Source organism: Ailuropoda melanoleuca, chromosome 16 (assembly GCF_002007445.2).
Source record: "Ailuropoda melanoleuca isolate Jingjing chromosome 16, ASM200744v2, whole genome shotgun sequence".
Lineage (NCBI taxonomy): Eukaryota > Metazoa > Chordata > Mammalia > Carnivora > Ursidae > Ailuropoda > Ailuropoda melanoleuca.
Window position 1 is genome coordinate 43,498,429 of NC_048233.1, and position 18,335 is coordinate 43,516,763.

At 57.5% G+C, this 18,335-nt stretch overlaps 2 protein-coding genes, 1 long non-coding RNA gene and 1 other non-coding gene across 4 annotated transcripts in view; 2 read left to right on the forward strand and 2 right to left on the reverse strand.

Annotated features, from left to right (window-relative positions):
• The first annotated feature begins 4,444 nt into the window (after positions 1-4,444).
• HOXC4 (homeobox C4) overlaps positions 4,445-18,335 on the forward strand; it is a 59,682-nt gene continuing 45,791 nt past the window's right edge. Inside the window, exon 1 of the mRNA XM_034645246.1 lies at positions 4,445-4,546. The gene's annotated coding sequence lies outside the window, so the exon portion shown is untranslated. The remainder of the gene's footprint in view (positions 4,547-18,335) is intronic.
• Positions 4,556-9,312, reverse strand: LOC117796668. Its single transcript, XR_004621252.1, has 3 exons — positions 9,205-9,312; positions 5,776-8,768; positions 4,556-5,428 (listed from the first exon to the last, which is right to left on the reverse strand). It is a non-coding gene; the product is annotated as an uncharacterized LOC117796668 (long non-coding RNA).
• HOXC9 (homeobox C9) lies at positions 9,575-13,376 on the forward strand. Its single transcript, XM_019804001.2, has 2 exons — positions 9,575-10,232; positions 11,952-13,376. The coding sequence occupies exons 1-2, from the start codon at positions 9,695-9,697 to the stop codon at positions 12,194-12,196; spliced, it is 783 nt and encodes a 260-aa protein (XP_019659560.2). The 5' UTR covers positions 9,575-9,694; the 3' UTR covers positions 12,197-13,376.
• Positions 13,453-18,314, reverse strand: LOC109490261. The gene is made up of 3 exons (XR_002143550.2): positions 18,170-18,314; positions 15,933-16,204; positions 13,453-15,529 (listed from the first exon to the last, which is right to left on the reverse strand). It is a non-coding gene; the product is annotated as an uncharacterized LOC109490261 (transcript).

The following is an 18,335-nucleotide window of genomic DNA, read 5'->3' on the forward strand; positions in this document are numbered from 1 at the left end:
TCTGCAAATATAATGTGGTGCTGCAGTAAAAGATGCATTTAAAGGTGACTGGAGGAGGGAAAGAGGCAGAGAGCAAACTGCAATCTTGAGGAGCAGACGGATCTGATTGCCTGGGGTGCTGGGCCAGGCGCACCCCACTGCTGCTGGGGGTGCCCCAAGAGCCCCCCACCTATCCAAAGAGAGGAATAAACTTAACCGCCGGAGGGGGACGAGGAGCTCAGCCACCACCACCCCCCGCCCCCCGACAGCGGCAGCAGAAGCCCGGGCAGAGGCAGCAGGAGAAGGAGGCGGCGACAAGGTAAGAGAAGCGGTTTCTTGTTCTTCTCTTGGCGGTGGAGTGGGGACTAGCGGCGTCCCCAGGTGCCCAGCATGCGGCGGGCACAACAGAGAGGAAGGTGTTTCGGGCATCCGAGCTTGCTGAGAGCCCAGGCTTGTCTTGTGGCCGCTCGCAGCGGAGGGGCAGTAGCCGGGAGCTCCCTCTCCTCCCCTAACCGACCCGCTGCCGTGGGGTTCGGCGGTTAAAGGGGTAAATTGGTGGTTTTTGGCTTCTTTCTCTACGCGGGCACTTAGGGTCGCCTCTAGGTCGACACATGGATCTAGATGTCGCTCAGTCTGGTCGTCTGCTGGGGCAAGAAGAGGGAGGGTGGACTAGAGAGGGCTGGAGCTGGAAGCTTAGGTTTCCTGCTTTCTGCTGGTTTGGATGCGAGCCTTATTCAGACTCTCGGTCCCCACGCTCCCTGGCCGTGGGGCTTTGCCAGGCGAGTGGCCTGATTGGAAGAGGCTCTGGAGCACAGGCGCCTTGGTTCGGCCACCCATAGAGGCAGGGAAGCAAAGCAGAGCTGAGAGAGGGAGAGGATCAGAGGGAATCTGAGGAGAGCACAGGAGAGCCAGATGGACAAGACAGGGGACCCAGCTCAAGAGTGGAAGGACACTCCAGCTTCCCCCAGGGCCAGGGCCAGAGGCAAGGGAATAGCTCCACTGTGGGGCTGGGGGCGGGGCGGGGGTTTGGCGGCTGGAGGTCCCATTTCACCAGAGTTTCCCTGAGCAATTTGCTTAGACCAGAGGCTGTTGAGGCAGTCAGACCCCCTACCCACCCAGCCACCCAAAGTCTACCCTCTAGTCCTTAGGGAGGTTGTGGGGGCGGAAAGGGGGACGGGGCTGAATTTCTTCCTTCCCCAACCCCCTTCCCTTCCCTCCCGATAGACGCAAAGCCGAATCTCCCGCCCTGCTCGCTCAGCTGATCTGTGGCTTAGGTAGTTTCATGTTGTTGGGATTGAGTTTGGACTCGGCAACAAGAAACTGCCTGAGTTACAGCAGTCGGTCTTCGTCGAGGGCCCCAACCCGCCTGCCCCGCTCCCTCCCTCCCCAGTGGGACTGCCCCACAGCCCCCTCCCAGACAGGGCAAAATGGGTACAGACCAAGGAGGGCAAGCTGGGACTGGGGCCGCAGGACAAGCCTGGGGAGCCCCGCTTTATACTTTCCACTCCTCAGCCTGTCCCAATTCTGTGACTGAGGCGGAGTCTTTCCCACAGCTATTGTTTCCTGGGCCCAGTGATGGACACAGACAAAGAAAGTCTAGCTAATTCCAAGAAAATTGAGGAATTTGAGGAAGAGGTGGCCTGGTGGGCCAGCTCAGTTGGGCAGCAAGGTGGGGCAGGATCAGAAGGAGAGAGAAGAGCACAGAGAGAGAAGAGAGTCTCTGGAAGGGACTTCTCTCACCTGCCAACCTCCAAAGACAAAAATCTCCCTCCAGTCAGCTGGGGCTGGAGCTTCCCCTTAGACAAGTAGGGTGCCTGGGGGGGTCCCCAAGAGTTGGGGAACTCTGAGCGCCAGCTCAGCCACCCCCCCTTCCCTTTCTATAGCTCCATCCCCATGAGAAGGGCATATTTAGAGTGTTAGTAGGTTAGAGGAAAGCCATCAAGTCCAAGTAGAAACCGCCCCCCCCCACACACATACCCTACTGGGAAACATCAGGGCAGGAACCTGGCTCTAGTCTCTGTCTAGCTGTCTGTGGCCCATAGGCCTTGGTCTGTTGTGTCTGTGGCTGTCAGGCAGCTGCTTGTCTTTGCGCTGTGTGGAAATGTCTGGGTGAACGGAGGCTGCCAGCGCCCACCATTACCATATTGTTGGGAAGGTTGTTGGCTGATGCCAGGGGGAGGAGGGGAGAATAATGGAGTAAAGGAGAATCTGAGCAATGTGAAACTTTGCAAAGCTTCTTCCCCTCCTTTCCCTACCTGGTTCCTCAATTCTGGCCCTGGTTGCTAGATAGAAGGCTCTCAAAAGAGGCTTTTCTGCCTGCAGAGAAAAATGGGAGGGGGGTCAGGGAGAATGGGGAGATACATCCCTGTTCTCAGAGAGACTGGGAAAGAGAGAGCCAGAAGGAGAAGGACAGGCTCCTGGTTCTCTTACTTTGAAATTCTGATTATTAAAGCATTATCAACTTTGAGACAGGGGAACAAAATTATGTCCCTGTAACAAAATATATACACGGAGTTCTATATTCTCACAGTGGTCTGCTGGGGGGATATATCTGACCTTGTATATGAGTGTGGGTCTCTGCTTCTATATCTCTGTCTCCTCCAGACTCTCTCAATCCCCAGTATATTTTTTCGTGCATACTTCATGTATTTTGCTCTCTCTCTCCTACAAAGAGATTTCTTTTGACCCCAAGGAGGCTAGAGGAGAAAATGGGAAGAGAGCCTTTCTTCTCCCTAGCTGAGTTTGTTAGTCTGTCTTTCTGTCTATCCCCCTGCCTTTTGTGGGGGAAAATAATCTCTTCCCTTGAAGGAAAGAGCTCTCTATGGCTCCCGGGGAAATAGGGAGTTTTTCAGAGAGGAAGGCCAGCTGGTGTGAGGCAGGCAGGGGCTCCCCTGGTTTGGGAGCCCCTAGCAGTCTCTGAGTTTTCAAGCTGTCAGAATCACAGGGCCAGTTGGAGTGAAGGGAGTCCCAGGCAGGGGCGGGGTGCTCAGGAGTGCTTGGCTTGGAGAGAATGTCCCTGATGGGCCGAAATTCACCAATGAACGACTTTTGCGCTTTGGGTCTCTCTCTGCCCCCGTTTCCATTTCAGAGTCGGTGGGCTTATGGGGGGGTGGCCACAGAGCCATGAGTCTGGGGTGTCCCCCTTCCCAGATCCTGAGGAATGGGGTGAGTTCTCATCAGGCCAAGGTGAGGGCCAGTCTGATGGCCAGAGTCCACCCCGGGGCCCTGGGACCGTAGATTATGGCTAAGGCGATGGTGATTACTTATTCGCTTCGCTGGAAGGGAGTCTTCAGAAGAAACAGCGTGAAGAGGAGGGAAAAAATTATCTCTCTCGTCTGCGGATATTAAGATGGATTTTTATTTCTTAAAGGACCCTCCCCGCCGAGAGCGCATAAGCGTAAACTTAATATATGCTCCGCAGCCCAACTCCAGAAATCGCAATAAAAGTTAAAACCTCCCCTACTGGTTTTTTTTAATTATGATATGGGAAAGAGGAGCAGGATTTATAGAGCTGAACTCCCGGCGTGTGAGTGTTTAAGACTTGTGGGAGACGGAGGAAAAGGCAAGAGCTCGCCAAGGAGAGCCTTGGTCTCGGAGATATCTCGCGGGCTGCGGGGGCTCCGGCTTAGCCCGGCTGATCCTCTGTGGCCTCCCTGGGACCTCCGCTCCCCGGCTCCCCGGCTCCCTCCGCCCGGGCCCACGGCCTTGCCTCGGCTCCGAGATGCAGCCTTTCTCGGGAACAGGTGAAGGGCAGCAGCGGCTGGGGACTGGGGGCTGAGGGTGGGCACTGGGCTTTGTGTGGGTCCCGTGCAGGGGGAGGAGGTCTGCGGTCCGGGGCAGGGTCGCGGCCCGAGGGTGGCCCGGCGGGCGCCTTGGCTAGGAGGGGTGTCCGGCTGGCGCGAGAGCTCGGACAAGGTGGATTGTGTGTGGACTTTGGCCGCAGACGGAGCAGAGCGGGCTCCGGGGCGGAGGCCAGCCGCGAGGCGGGCAACCGGATGTTGAGTCTGTAGGAAGGACCTTGAGGTCTGTTTGGTGTTTGGGCTGCCGGGGGGCGGCGGCCCAGAGTGTGGAGCGCGCAGCGCGCGGGGCGCGGCGGTCAGCGCGGGCGAGGCAGCAGGCCCCGCACACCCCTGCAGCTGCAGGGCCGCGTCCGGGGCGTCGGCGCGGAGGCCGGCCAGTGGTCTGAGCGTGGAAAATAAACGCGGTTGAGGGTCTTTCTTTCCCACATAAGAGGTCCTTTTCTCTTTCTCTCTCTCTCTCTTTCGGAGATACCTGGATTTGGTCCAGAACAGGTTGCCCGCGGGAGGGCCCCGCGAGCGGCAGCGCGCGAGGGAGGGAGAGAGGGGAGGGAGGGCGAGAATGAGGGAGGGAGGGAGGGAAGGAGGGCGGGCAGCGGCGGCTGCGGTGGCCGGGGCTTCCCTCCCCCGGCGGGAGGCGGCTGCCCTGCATCTGTGGCCGTGGGGAGCCGAGGAGCAGGTAACGAAGGCGCTTCCCGAGGCGGGATTGGACCAAGCCAGAGGGACCGAGTCTTCCGGGTCTCTGCCCAGCGCCCTGGAGGGGAGAGAAGGTAGGGAGCTCGGCGCCCGCCCGGCCTGGCAGAAAGGCCTCGGGAATGTTGAACCTGTATTTGATTTTAGGCTCACACTCATGTTGTGAGTCTGTCCGCCTCCGGAGGTGCGGTTTGCCTGTCTGTCTGTGTCTGTCTGAGACGTCCCGAACCCTAGGCTCTCCTTCCAAAGGCTGAAAAAATCGGGAAATTTCGTCGGAATGTGTACTTCCATTCATTGGATTCTCTGCAACTCAGCGGGGCTGGCTGCTGAGCCCCCAAGTTGGAAGGGAGCTTCCCTCCAGCTTTCTGGATGCCGGATCCTCTGGTTCCCTCCGCCACGGGCTGAGTTTCCGGCTCCAGGTTCGCGGGTTGCCCTGAGGTTTGAGGCCAGACAGCTCCTAGTCTGGCAGGGAGGGCGGGGGAGAGATAGCGGCTCTGGCCCCTTAATTGTACCTCGGACCCGTATTGTCTCTCCTTTCGCCACCTCGGCTTCCTCAGTCTGGGCTCCAAAGTCACTGCAAATTTCCTTGCGACACACACATCACACAAAGATCAGGTAACAAGGCGGCCAGAGCCAGGGGGCTTCAGGCAGAGGGCACCCCCGGTTCTGGGGCCGCTCCTCCCCCAGCCACTCCCCAGCCTGGGAAACCAGACCGGGTTGGGGGAGCCGGAAAGAGCCCCGTTTGCTGCGGGGCGGCAGGGCTGGGGGCCGGCGGGAAGGCAGGCCGTGGCGTTGAGAGGGCCACGTTCACAGGCCCTAGGGGTTTCACTGCTGCTGGGCTTAGGGGCCTGACTCCTGGCGTGTGGGGATCCCGGATACCCACCTGGGGTGGGGGCAGGACGCGGTCTCCTCGCGGCGGGCCAGGAGAATTCAGATTCTGCTTCCAGCGCAGGCCTTAGCTAGGAGGAGTTGTGTGTGGGTGTGTTTTTCCCAACAAAGAGGGATCAGGAGCGAGAAGGGGGGAAAGTAGAGGGGAACCGAGGAGGGGGCGGGGAGGGGGAGAGGCAGCCGAGAGGTGAAACGAGCCCATTTCAGGGGGAGAAGGAAAATGAAAGCAAATGGAGCACGGCCTCCTCCGCGCGGGCGGGTGCTGACGAGCCGGGGAGCGGGCTCCCTGCCTGCGGCGGCTGGGGACCGGGAAAAGCCTGTTTTAAATTTAATCCGAACTTGACGGTGTGGATTGAACCGGAGGGAATTTAAATCACTAAGAGGGAGGCGCAGGGCAAGGGGAGGGGATGACTCTAACCTGTCTGTCTTTCTGTCTGTCTGTCCTTCCCACGGTGGTGCTAGCTTGGTTGTGGTCGCAGCTGTGCAGGTCTGAGGTGATGGAGTAAGGGTGCCCCTCCCCCTTAGGGGGCTCGCCTGTGCCCAGTGAATTCTTTCGGGGTCGGAGGCGAGCTGTAAGAACCAGACTGAATGCAGAGCTGCTGGCTGAAGCTGGGGTTTCCCCCCCTCTCCAACAGGGACTCCCAGTGTCCTCCAGTCCCTCGGGTTTGCCCCATCGGTGCTGAGGAAAATGGAAGGGAGTGGTGGGGGGGGGTGAGAGGGAGTCTGGGAATCTGGCAGGAGATGCAGCAGGAATAGGTGAACCTGGAAAGACAAGCCCCTCTTTATTGGTGCCCCCACATCCTTTGAGCCCCCATGTCCACAGGCCGGGATTTGGGGGGAGCCTGAAGTTCTGCTTCAGAGCCCTGACCTGCCACCCCACCTCCAAATGCAGAGACTAGGGGTACAGCCCACATGCAGTTGTGGAACCCGAGGGACCTCGGCCTGGTGAATTCAGGGACTCCCAGCCTCTTCCAGCCCCCCTCCTCGCGGCTGCTGCTCTCCGCAAGGCCTAGGCAAGCCGGGGCATTGGTGGGGAGGGGGTGTGGGCGAGGCCTGCTCCCTGATCCACAGCTGTGTCTGTGCCTGAGTGGGGAGGGTCTGAGTTCACGCTCTTAAACGAAGGCGACAATCTCTGCTCCGTTTCATGGGGAATTTGACGGTAGCGGGGAGCCTGGGCCGGGTGATCCGAGTTGCCCCGCTTCCGCTGCCCCTGCGGGGTGGGCAAGCAGGGTACGCAGGCAGCTGGAGAGTTGAAAAGAAGTGGTGGCCAGGACAGAACGGGGCATCTGTTTACAGACACTATGTCTGAGGAGCTCTCCCAAATAGTAGAGGCCCATAGGGAAGGGTCTTTAGGGGCGCCTTTCTTCTAGGAAAACTGAGGTTGGGGCAGATGGGCCCTGTCGGCTGGCGAAGACGCAAAAGGAGGAGTGGGGCGTGAGACCTTCTCCTTCATCGCGTCTTGTTTGCTCCTTGACTGCAGTGTGGCTCAGCCCCCAGACGCCTGGGTGGCTGCCTGGGCTGAGATGGGGTTCTACACCCCCCGGAGGCCTAGTGTACCCACCCCAGCAGGTCGCCTGGGAGGGGCAGGAGAGGAGGCCTCTTCCTCCTTTGTGTCCGGACAGAAGTGGCCGCCGCGCCCGGAGCCGGTCCCGCGGCAAAGGCTCGGCAAGCAAGCGGACTGCACAATGCCACGGCTGCTCCCAGCTCGCGCCCTGCCCCGTCCTGCCTGCCTATCGCCGCCCTTCCTCCCTCTCGCTCTCTGCTCGCCTTCCTCTCCCTGCTCTCCCATCTCTTTTCATCTTGCCCCCCCTTTCCTTTAATTCTCCCCTCTCCTCTTCTTTTTATCTCAGTCCTCCGTTTTCTTCTCTCTTTCCCTCCTTCCTCCCTCTCCATGGGCCTGGCGCCGTGTTTCAGTTGTTATGTCTCAGGCTCAGTCTCTCTCAGGCTCTGTCCCCTGATGTCCTCTAGGTCTCTGTCTGGCCCCGGGCCCGCTGAAGGCTACACGTCTCTGCTCAGTGCTGCCAGCAGCCGCCCAAGAGCCGGGCAGGGTCCCCAGCCGCCAGGGCTGGGGGAGGTGCTGACGGTGCTGGGGATTTGGAGAAAGCCTCGGCAGGGGGACCGGAGGGAATCTCCTGTCTTTTCCTTGAACTAGTGAGGGAGAATTTTTGATTGACAGCTAACCCAACTCCATCAAGGCCAAAGAGATATTCTGTTTCTTGCTGTAATTTGGATTTCCCACACCAGTCCAGTCCGGGGGAGGGGAAGACAATCAGAGCTGAGGGCGAGGAGGCTGAGGCCCCGAGTTGTCTCTCCCCAGCCAGGCACTTCACACACACACCCCGTGCGTCGAAATCCCAGCCCCGCTAGACCGAAAAGGAAAGAACTGGAGAGGGGGAGGGACAGGGACTGGGGAGGGGACCCGGGAAAGCTGGGGTCAGTGCTGCAGGCTGCAGATCTACCCTCCCCCCTCAACTTTCCCCCCCCCCCAGAACACACAAGCTACACACTCTTGGACATCTCTCCCTAGCCCTTCTCCACCCCAGAGGAGACAGGTCGACAGAGATGCAGGAGAAAACCATCCTTCACCCCCACCCCCAGCGTTTGGTCCCCTCCTGGGGACAGGAGTGGGAAAGAAGGGCAGGCGTCTCATGTCTGGGAATCCTTGTCCTTCCCTGCTGCCTCAGAACCTGTGTCTCAGCCTTAGCTCCTGCCTATTTTCCATAGCACAAACTGGGACTCCTCTCTTCTGACCCTGAAATTGCACCCCTCCTTCAAACTCACTCTGCCGAGCCTAGGGTGCATCATGTCTCTGGGGGACATCACCTGCCTTTCTTCCTACTCCCCAGCCAACCTCCCTGCCCCCTCTCTTGCACCCACACTGAGAATGTCCTGCTTGCCAAAAGCCCACCTTTACAAAACCACCATGGGGCAGTCTGATGGAAAGCAAAGGGCTGGGCAACAAACCCCAAATTCAAGGAGGAGGGTAGCAACCAACTTATTGGGGGGAGGAATCCAAGTTGTCTGATCTTCCCTACAATCACACTGCCCCCTCCGGAATTCCTGCGTCCGACCCCAAAGAAATTGCTTTCTCCCATTCCTCCGTTGCTTTTTTCCCGTTCCAAAAACAGCCTACAATTTTATTTAATGAAAGACACATTTATGAACAATCAAATGATCCTCATAAAAATTTTATTGAAGGACGTAAAAACAAGCTACTTGCCCACGACCGAGGTCGCTCTCTCTTGCCTTGCCTGCTCTCACCCTGGCTCTCTGCAGACAGAGCCCTGGAGTGACTTCTTTTGGGGGGCAGGGTGTCGCAGAGATGGAGTTGGGGGCAAAGGAGGGTGAGCAGGAAGACGGGATGGGGACGCCCCACTTAACTTGTGCTGATCTCTCCTCCACTTCTTCAAGCTGGCAAAGAAAGATAAATAGATACAGACAATAAATTTAAAATAAAGGAGCTTGCATATCTGTGCCAAAGCAAAGAGAGGACTTCTGATGATAAAGGTGTATGAGGTCCCGAGGTCCTACCCCTCCCACACGCAGACCACCTTCCCCAAGTTGCCCTACCCCAGATTTGGGGGGCTGAGTTGGCCAGTGGCAGAAGGACGCTCCCCTTTCCCTCCTTCCCTCCCTCCACCCCAGCTTCCCCAGTCCCCTCCCACCCTCCCTCCCTCCCTCACTGCTTCTGCTCCTGAAAGAAATACATACACACACACTATTTAAAAACGCATTTTTAAAAGCCACGTTCCGAACTGACAATCGCTGATCTCGGCTCGCGCAGAGACTGCAGGAGCGTCGGGGCCGACAGAGACGGATTACGTCAAGAAATAGTTCCTCCACCTACCTCGGCCGGCCTCTCCGCCCCTGCGAGGCTCCCGCGCCCAAGCTCGGCCCTGGGGGTCCGGCAACCCTGGCTTCGGGGACTGCCATTTTCACCCCATTAAGAAATCCTCCAGGGTGGGGGGGTGCGGGAGGCCATCTGCTTAGGGGTGGACATGGGCAAGGGGGTGCTCTGATGAGGTACGAGTTGTCCTGAGGGGGTGGCCGGTGCCTTGGGTCCAGAGTTCCGGACCCCCAGGAAAACGCAGGTCGCGGGGATCAGCAGAGAGAAGGGGGTGGGAGAAGGGGGGGAAAGAAAAAGCAAGGAAAAAAAGCCCCTGCGCATTGATCCGCGCCGTATTTTTGGGTAAATACGATCACGTGGGGGCCGGGGAACCAATGAGCTGCGGGGAAAAGGCTGGAAAAATAATTACCTGCCTTGATTGTTCTGTGAGCAGATAAAAAGTACATATACAGTTCATACAATAATCTTATGTATGTAAAACCCTGTTACGATGTCGGCGACGGGGCCCATCAGTAACTATTACGTGGACTCGCTCATCTCTCACGACAATGAAGACCTCCTAGCGTCCAGGTTTCCGGCCACGGGGGCTCACCCCGCCGCCGCCAGACCCAGCGGTTTGGTGCCGGACTGTAGCGATTTTCCGTCCTGTAGCTTCGCGCCCAAGCCGGCAGTGTTCAGCACGTCGTGGGCGCCCGTGCCCTCGCAGTCGTCCGTGGTGTACCACCCGTACGGCCCCCAGCCCCACCTCGGCGCCGACACGCGCTACATGCGGACTTGGCTCGAGCCGCTGTCCGGCGCCGTCTCCTTCCCCAGCTTCCCGGCCGGGGGCCGTCACTACGCCCTCAAGCCGGACGCCTACCCCGGGCGCCGCGCCGACTGCGGCCCGGGCGACGGCCGCAGCTACCCGGACTACATGTACGGCTCGCCCGGGGAGCTGCGCGACCGCGCCCCGCAGACACTGCCCTCGCCCGAGGCGGACGCACTGGCCGGCAGCAAGCACAAAGAGGAGAAGGCCGACCTGGACCCCAGTAAGTTGGGAGCAATTTTCCTTTACAACCGGCGCGGGAGGGGAGGGAGGCCGGGCGGGGGGGAGCCAGATTACAGCCCCTCGCAGCAGCGCAGGGAGCGCGGGAGAGGGGCGAGGGCGAGGGGGCGAGGACTCAATAAAAGCGAATTACCTTGGGGAGCTTTCAGGGGCAGGAAGGTCTGAGAAGGGAGCCCAGGGAGCCAGGTTGGGAGAGGGCTGAGGGGGGCTCCTCTCCCTGGAGCTGGCTTTGATGAGAGACCCCCCCCACCCCCCAGCCCAGGCTTTTTGGCTCAGTCGCTACTTTCCAAGAAATGCAGACAGGGCCAGGGGATGGGGTAGGGGGTGAGGTTCATTTTATGGTTTGAGGTGGGATTGGGGGAGAGATGAGGAGGACATTGGGGGCAGAGAGGAAATACCCCAGGGAAAAAAATCACCCCTACCTCCCAGCCAGCATGGGGGTTCTCACCCCACCAGGGAGTCATTAAACAGAAGGTGCATGGACTTCTTCCCCCAGGAGCACTAGGTGAGGGGTCTGGGGGATTTCACAGCCTGGGAACTTGGAGAAATCAGGACTTCCAGAGTTGGGGAAGAGAAGTGGGGTCCCAGTCTCCTTAAACTTGAGAGCCCTCTTCTGAGGCTCTGCAGGAAAGAGGGTTGAGAACTGGACTCAGGGATGAAGAATGGGGGGGAGGCATCTCCGGATTAGAGAATTATACACACACATACACATAGACACACACACACACACACACACACACACACTCCCTTCAAGGAGACTAGAGCCTTCTGAGTATTGCAAAGAAGGGCAGGGGTAGGTGGGGGGGGCAGGTGGGAGCTGCTGGGCCAGAGAAGGGGGAAAGAAGGGGAAACAGGGGAGGGGGTGCAGCCCCTGGGTGTGAGGAAGTGTCTGGGGGAGTCCCAGGAGGGGGGTGCAGGAAATCCTTTCCTCAAGCCCCATAAGGGGCCAGGGCCTAATTATACCCCTCTGAAGGCTTCCCTCCTTGCCCTCAGCTACTCCCATAAACCTGAAATTGGAGGCTTGGCTCCTGCAGAGCCTGTCCTGGGGCTGGCAGGAGGGGAGTACTGGAAGCCTAACAGGGAAGCTAAGATATGGGGGAGCCTGTCCCAAGGCCAGCAGCTCTCTGGGGAGAGGAGAAAGGCTTTCCCCATTCTAGCATCACTCTGAGAATTCGCCTCAGCAGGGTTGAACTCCGAGAGCGGAGCCGGGCACTGAAGAGGGTAGTGAGGGGCTTAAGGACTCTCCGGGTCAGGAAACAGAACTGCTGAAATTTCAGGACTCGGTCGTGGGCTGGGAGGGTGGGAGGGGGCAGAGGAGGAGGGAAGTGGGGAGGAGAGAGACCTCGCTATAAAAATAAAAAACAAGAGAGAGAAGCGTTTATGGGCCTATGAAACGGTTGGGAATTTGGACTTTTTATGAGCATATTCTCGAATTACTACTCTTGAAGCTGAGGACCGGACTGTAGGGGCTTTGATAGCTTTGATTTCCTATAGTTTTAGGTGCTAGAAATTGAAGAGGGGGAAGATGGGAAGGAGGCAGAATGCACAAGGAGTCAGGGAGAAAATTCCCAAAGCAAAACGTGTCCAAATTCAGGTTCAATTGTTGCATTAGGGGAGCCTGGCTAAGCCTGGGGGGTAGGGTGGCAGGGGTCCTGGGCTAGAAAGGGGCTCCACTGACCCCTGCCTGTGTTTGGCCCTCCAGGCAACCCCGTGGCCAACTGGATCCACGCCCGCTCCACGAGGAAGAAGCGCTGCCCCTACACCAAGTACCAGACGCTGGAACTGGAGAAGGAGTTTCTCTTCAATATGTATTTAACCAGGGACCGTCGGTACGAGGTGGCCCGGGTTCTCAACCTCACCGAGCGGCAGGTCAAAATCTGGTTTCAGAACCGGAGGATGAAGATGAAAAAGATGAATAAAGAGAAAACCGACAAGGAGCAATCCTAAACCCTGCCCCAGCCTGCTGCTTCGGCACAGCCAAGGGAAAAACAAAAAACCCCACAAAAATACCCCAACCCAGGCGGGAGAGAGCACGAAAAGAAAAGGAGAGAGCAAGATAGAGAAAAGCCAATCAGCTTAAAAAGAAAAAAAAAAAGGAAGGGGAAAAGGAAAGCTCTTGAGATTGGGGGGGGTTCGGTGTTGAGAAATTGGTGTTTTAGGGTTAGCTCTACCCAGCGAGGAGGAGGTGGGGAGAGAAGCCGCATTCTCTTCTCCCAGCGCAACTGAAATAAATAACACACACAAATGTGATTTTTTCCCTCCTTTCTTCAGAGAAGCCAGTACTTGAATCGCTATATTTCTATTTTTTTTTTTCTGTATCGTATTTGGTCCGGGCCATCCCTCCCCAGGCCTGGGGTGCTCTGCGTGCAGATTTTGTACAAAAAAAGACACACACACCTACACAATAACAATCCCCAGCCCAGGAGCGGAGGGGCGAGGGCCCGGACCGTGCGGCAGGCTGGGTCCGGCGGCTGGGTCGGCGGCGCAGGCCCGCGCCTCGGGCATGTACATAGCCGTGTGTCTCCTCGTCCCCAGCGTCCGTCCTGTTACGTGCTTCTGTTTGTTATGCTAGAACAGCTCTGTGTTAATATATCGAAGTCACTTAAAAACCCAGAAACCCAACCGTATCCAGTTCTCGTTATTTCTCCTCCCCGTGGCTCCCAGGCTGCTGTCGTGCAGGAGGCAAGCGCTCTGTTCCTTTGGGGCCAGCCAGAGCCAGGGAAGGGGCTCCTTCTACCTTGGAAGGGCAAGTGCCTGCCGCTGCTCTCCAGGCAGGGTGGGGTGGGCGTGAGGGCTCCAGGGATGGCGTGGAGGCTGCTGAGGCCCGAGCCCTGCTTGTGCCTGCCTGTGAGTTTCCTGGTAGCTCGATGGAGTCCAGGGGGGTGGGGGCATGGCATGAATGGTTTTCCCTGGCTGTAATTAATTGTAATAATTTATGCGTACACGAGATCGGAGGGAAGAGATAGGTGAAGATGAAAGTTGGGTGCTGGGTGAGGGCCCGGGCTGGATTCTTGCCTGCCTGCATTGGCTCTTCGAGGGATGGCTGGGAGGGAGGGAGGGTGTGCAGTGAGCGGTGAGAGAGAAGGCTGAGCAGGCCTCAGGGAGCAGAATAGGCACTGGGGACTGCATTGAGAGTAAAAGAAGGGAGAGAGAGAGAGAGGAGGGAGAGAAGGAAGGAGGGAGAGAGGAAGTAGGGAGGGAAGAAAGAAAGGGAAGGAAGGAAGGGAGGGAAGGAGGAAGGAGAAAGACGGCAAAAGCAATACAATCAGAATTAGATTTAGTTTCAACTTCTCAATGCATTCTCAGCTTCTCCCTCTCGCTCTCCCTCTCCTAGTTCTCTTTTCTTCTCAGTCTCTCTCTCTGTCTAGTGGTTAGTTTGAATGTTGGTTTGGGGGTAACAGAGTTATGCTGAGTGGCTGCAGCGTTTCTGGGGGTGACATGGTCAAGGCCTAAGGAAGCTGGTCAGGGATTAGCCTGGAGTGGGGTGTTCCCTGATGGTGGTGGGACCCCAGGCACAAGGGTAGAGGCCAGTATGTGCAACAGCTCATTGGGGCTGGTCAGTTGCACTGCACCCCAGAGCGCCTTCCCCGGCAGTTTTCATCTGGTAATCAGAAGCAGACACGAGCTGCTGGGTATGCCTCAGCCCGGCGCCCCCTTTCTCGGAAATCCCCCAATCTGGAAACTATTAAACTCAGACGGCTTGAAATATAGTGCTTTAATATCTCAGGCTGCCCATTCTGGCGAGGGTGCAGGGTGTTGTTCTGAGTACTTGGGGAATACCACCATAAAAGAAAATCATTGGGGATCCCAGTCCTTCTGCGGCGTCCTCCATCGCATGGCCTTACAGGATTGGTGAGGCACTTGGAGGGACCAGCCCCTTCCCCATCATTTGAATCTCCTACTCCCTCCTTCCATTCAACACTCCAATTTCGGGGGCTGGAGGAAGGTGGGAAGGGACAAACATTTCGTTTGGATGGTATTTTGAGGGGGACAATCAAAAGTCGCAAACACTGGTTTTTCCCAGTGGCTGAAGCACCTTCTCTTCTTTCCCACTGAAGAGACCTCCTCCCTAATTCTAGAAGCAGTTGTTTTCTTGGTCCTTTTGAATGGTGTTTTGCCTGTAGTTTATCCTCTTTTCTCAATCCTCACTCCCCCCTTTGGCCTTTTTGCTGTTCTGGAACACTGGCGTTGGTTTCACACCCGGTCGGAGGCCAGGACACCCATGTCCCTGGATCCTGACTGCCGGTCCTGACTGCGGGGACTCGGGCTTTTCTCCCAGCCCAGGCTCCGCGGCGTTTCCAGGCCTCCACCCCGCCCCTGCTCCAAGGCCCTGTCGCCTCCCCTCGTCCATCAGCGCGGCCTGCTTCCTGCAGCCCGCCGGAGCCGGCCTTACTCGGGACAGGAAGGAGGGCCGCAGGGCTCAGGGCTCCGGGCTCCGAGGGCCCTGGAGAGAGCGTGGGATCCAGAACAGGCCCACCCGGCCCAGCCCACTGTCCAGTTCCAGCTCAGCCTCCAGCCTGCAGGTCAGGATTGGATTCATTTTTTAAAAATTTATTACAATTTGTGAATTAAAACCACAACACAACACACATCTAGGGAAAGAAGCGAAAGCTGGGGTGGGGGGAGAGGGAAGAGGAGCTAGCAAACGCCCTCCTGCCCTAATCTTCCCCTCCCACCTCTCCTCTGCTCCTTTGTCAGAATCACAAAACCCTAAAGGTTGTTCCACTTGGGAAGGCAGCGGATAGGTACATTTCCGCAGCCCCGAAATGCCACTTTTATGGCGCTGTTTGTCTCCCTGCGCTGGATTCTGAATGGGGCCGAACAAAACAGCAGCGCGGAGCTGGCTAGACGTCTGGGCTTAATTGTTTTATGGTTTAAATAAGGTGGACACTCTTTCCTTTGAAATCGGATTATAGGAATGTTTTGTCTATGGCCCACGGAGAACAGGACCTCACTGGCTGGGAGGGAGAGGTGGAGAGAGAGAGAGGCGCGCGTGAGAGAGAGAGAGAGAGAGAGAGAGAGAGAGAGAGAGGTGGGCTACAAACCAGGGGGCAAACAATCGGGAGAAGTCAGCGTCCCACCCCAAAGTCCTGCAGGAGGCGGCGGAATAGGTGGTGCGGATCCAGCGGCAGGGTAAGAGGAACGAGGAGTTTAGGGTGCGCGCCGCGGGCAGGAGGTCGCGGGAGCCTCGGAGCGTGCTTCTGCGTGAGCGGAGGTGTTCCGAGCCCAGAAATGCGCCTGAATGGCGGGGGATCGCGGCAGGTCCTTTGCACAGTGTCTCTTAATGCGGGAAGGGAGGGTGACAAAAAGAAAATAGTGTGAAACCTTTGAGAAGGTTTATTTGGAGAACTTGGAAAACACAAGGACAGCGGTCCTGGGAGAACTCCCTTCCGGGGACCCCTCACTCTCTCGCACCCGTTTGGGAACTCCTTCCTCTCTCTTCCCACCTTTGGGCCAAGGCTGGGATCTGCTTACTCTATCTGTGGGCTTTTTCCCGGCCGGACTGCATTGGAGCAAGTGGCCGCGAGGTGGCGCTGTTGCTCAATGTTAGACGCGGCGGCAATGCCCCTGGCCGGCCTGGCCGCACTGACATTTGAGGCCGGCCGGGAGGAGCAGCGGGGAGAAGGCCCCGCGCCCCGGCCCAGCCCGGCCCCACTGGCTCTGAGCAAATCAATCCTCTCACCTGCGAGGTGTAAATAAATCGCGAGTGGCGGCGGGAGATGGGCCCTCGCTCTGGCAGCAGGCTCGAGAGGCTCTGGAGCGCTGGCGTCGAGAATAATCGCTTTGCGAAGGAGATAAGCACCGGGCAGGCAGCGCGCAATTAACACAAAAAGGCAGAATGACCCGGACGAACGAACATAAATCCGTGGTACCTAGGAGGGAGGAGCAGGCCTTGGGGCGAGGGGCAGAGACGCCCCAGCGAGGATGGCTGCTTGCGGTTCCTTTATTTCCAAGCTCCGGGAGCGAAATCAACCAGATACGTGTAAAAGAAAAAAAGACAATCAAATGAAAAAAAAAAAAAAGAAAAAAGAAAGACGAGGGACCCCCAAAAGGGGAAATCGAGTCCAGCCAGGGGTTTCAGGACTGGTGGGCCCTGAGAGCAGACGGTGGTGGCGGGACAGTCACATTCCAAGACACAAAGGCCTGGAAGAATAGCTCTGTGGCAGGGTTTTCGCTGGACCATAAAATGTGGAGATATCCCCCCACCCTCTAAAAGATAAGGCGCAGGCCCCAGAGCGGATCTGGCCTGCCGAGCCTCCTCTTTCCAGGCAGGGAAGGGAAAATATTTATGACAGTCCCCAGTGACCCAGATGCTGGGAACCCAGAGCCCATCTCGTTCAGCTTGGTACTCTGAGCAGAGTGGCTCAGCGAAGGCAGGGCTGAAACCAAGGCTGGCGCTTGCTCTGATAGTGGAGGAGACCCCTGTCATGCCCCGCATGTCCTGGACCCTAGGGAGGCCTGCAGCCCTGGCACAGACCTCCTCTGATCCTCCCCTCCTGCTGCTCCAGGGCCAGAGTTCTGGACGTTTGCAGAGTTTGGGCAGTCCTTAATTCAGGTGCAGGTGGGCTCCTCCATATTCAAGGGATCCTGCAAGTGTCTTTTGCTGGGGCCCCAGTGACTCTTCTTTGGGAATTTGGCTGACAGTGGCCATTTTCCCAGCAGTTATTTAGATAATAGAGGGACTGGAGGTGTGTTATTCTACCCCACCCTTTCCTGCACTGCCATTCCTTCATCCGTCCCCAGAGCTGGGCTCCGGATGGGGAAGAAAAAGATCTGGTTTTCTAACAGCCTCCTTCCTCATCCAGCCCTGAAACCCCAGGATGTGGAAGGAAAATCGGTGGCAAATTTTTTCATGATGCAAACAGCTGAAGAGGCACGTGTGTTTGTCAGGTATTCCTCCCCTATGTGCCTGGGTGCACAGGGTCTGTGAGGTGACAGGGGTGCTTCTGGGCATGCATGATAGTTGAGGTGTTTCGGGCTGGGAGGTGGCACATCCAGTGTGTGCGTATCCCGAGTGTGCCCCACTACTGCCCTGTGTGCCACAACCTCACATACCGTGCAAGGGGAGGACCCCGGAAAAATCCTTCTAATTCCTCTTCCTCATTCGTATGCACACAGCACACGTATTCACAGCTCTCTCACTTTCTGCCTTTTCTCTCTGTCTGTGTTAAACCCCACATAACTGTACACATTTATGGCCAGAGAAGGGTGCTGATGGACCAAGGTTCTTTTATCCATTAGAATTACCTTGAATTTACCTAGTCTTGGGGTTGGGGGAGGAACCCCCTAGAGAAACTGTGGGTAAATACTTAAAGAGTGTCTGTTGACAGTTCCCATCCACATCCTGGCCTGGGCTGACTGCCTGGGCAAGTAGGGGCTGCAGTGAAGCCAGGGGGCCCCTCCAGGCCCAGCTAACATTTCCTATAGGGCTAGAGTATGTGGGGACAAGAGGCCTGCTCCAGTCCCCTCCAATCCAGATACAAATAGTCTCCTGAGAAGAAGCATCCTGGATTAGCCCAGCCCGAAACCAGGGACCCGCCAGCTGCCCTCTCCTCTGTCCCCATAAACTGCTTTGCTCTCAGAGCCCCCAGCCAAGCTTCAGGCAGGAGCTGGTGTCTGAAGGGGCAGTGTAGCCCTGCCTGGGTATATGGAGTGCGCCCCACCTCCGGCCCTCTCCTCTACCCAAGGCAGGCAAGCAAGAAAATCTTAGGGATGGGGGAAGGTAGGGCGGCTTCCCACCCTGACGAGGGGCAGGAGACATGGAGGGTTGGGATGCCTGAAGTATTTGGGGATCTGCTGTGCGATGTGCCGGCCCCTTGTGAGTCCCTGGCTTAAGGACCCCCTGGGGAGCCCATCTTTTGGGTTAGGGGACCTGCTCTCTCTTGCAGGCATTCAGCCCCCTGGGGGAGGGTCTCGTACCTGTTGAGGTAACCTGAGTTGACCTGCTGGCTCAGGTATCTCTGTCTGAGAGGAAGGAAAGGGGAAGGGGGGAGAGGCACCTTCAAATCTGAATGCGCACCTTGGAGAAGCTGGCCCCAGCCCTTAGCTGGGGCTGGCTCGCCACCCCCCGCAACACACATATACC

Excerpts from the sequence above, each read along its gene's own strand:
- HOXC9 (XM_019804001.2), top strand. The coding sequence starts at position 9,695 with ATGTCGGCGACGGGGCCCATCAGTAACTATTACGTGGACTCGCTCATC. Across the intron at positions 10,233-11,951 it reads GAAGGCCGACCTGGACCCCA|GCAACCCCGTGGCCAACTGG; the intron begins GTAAGTTGGGAG and ends TTGGCCCTCCAG.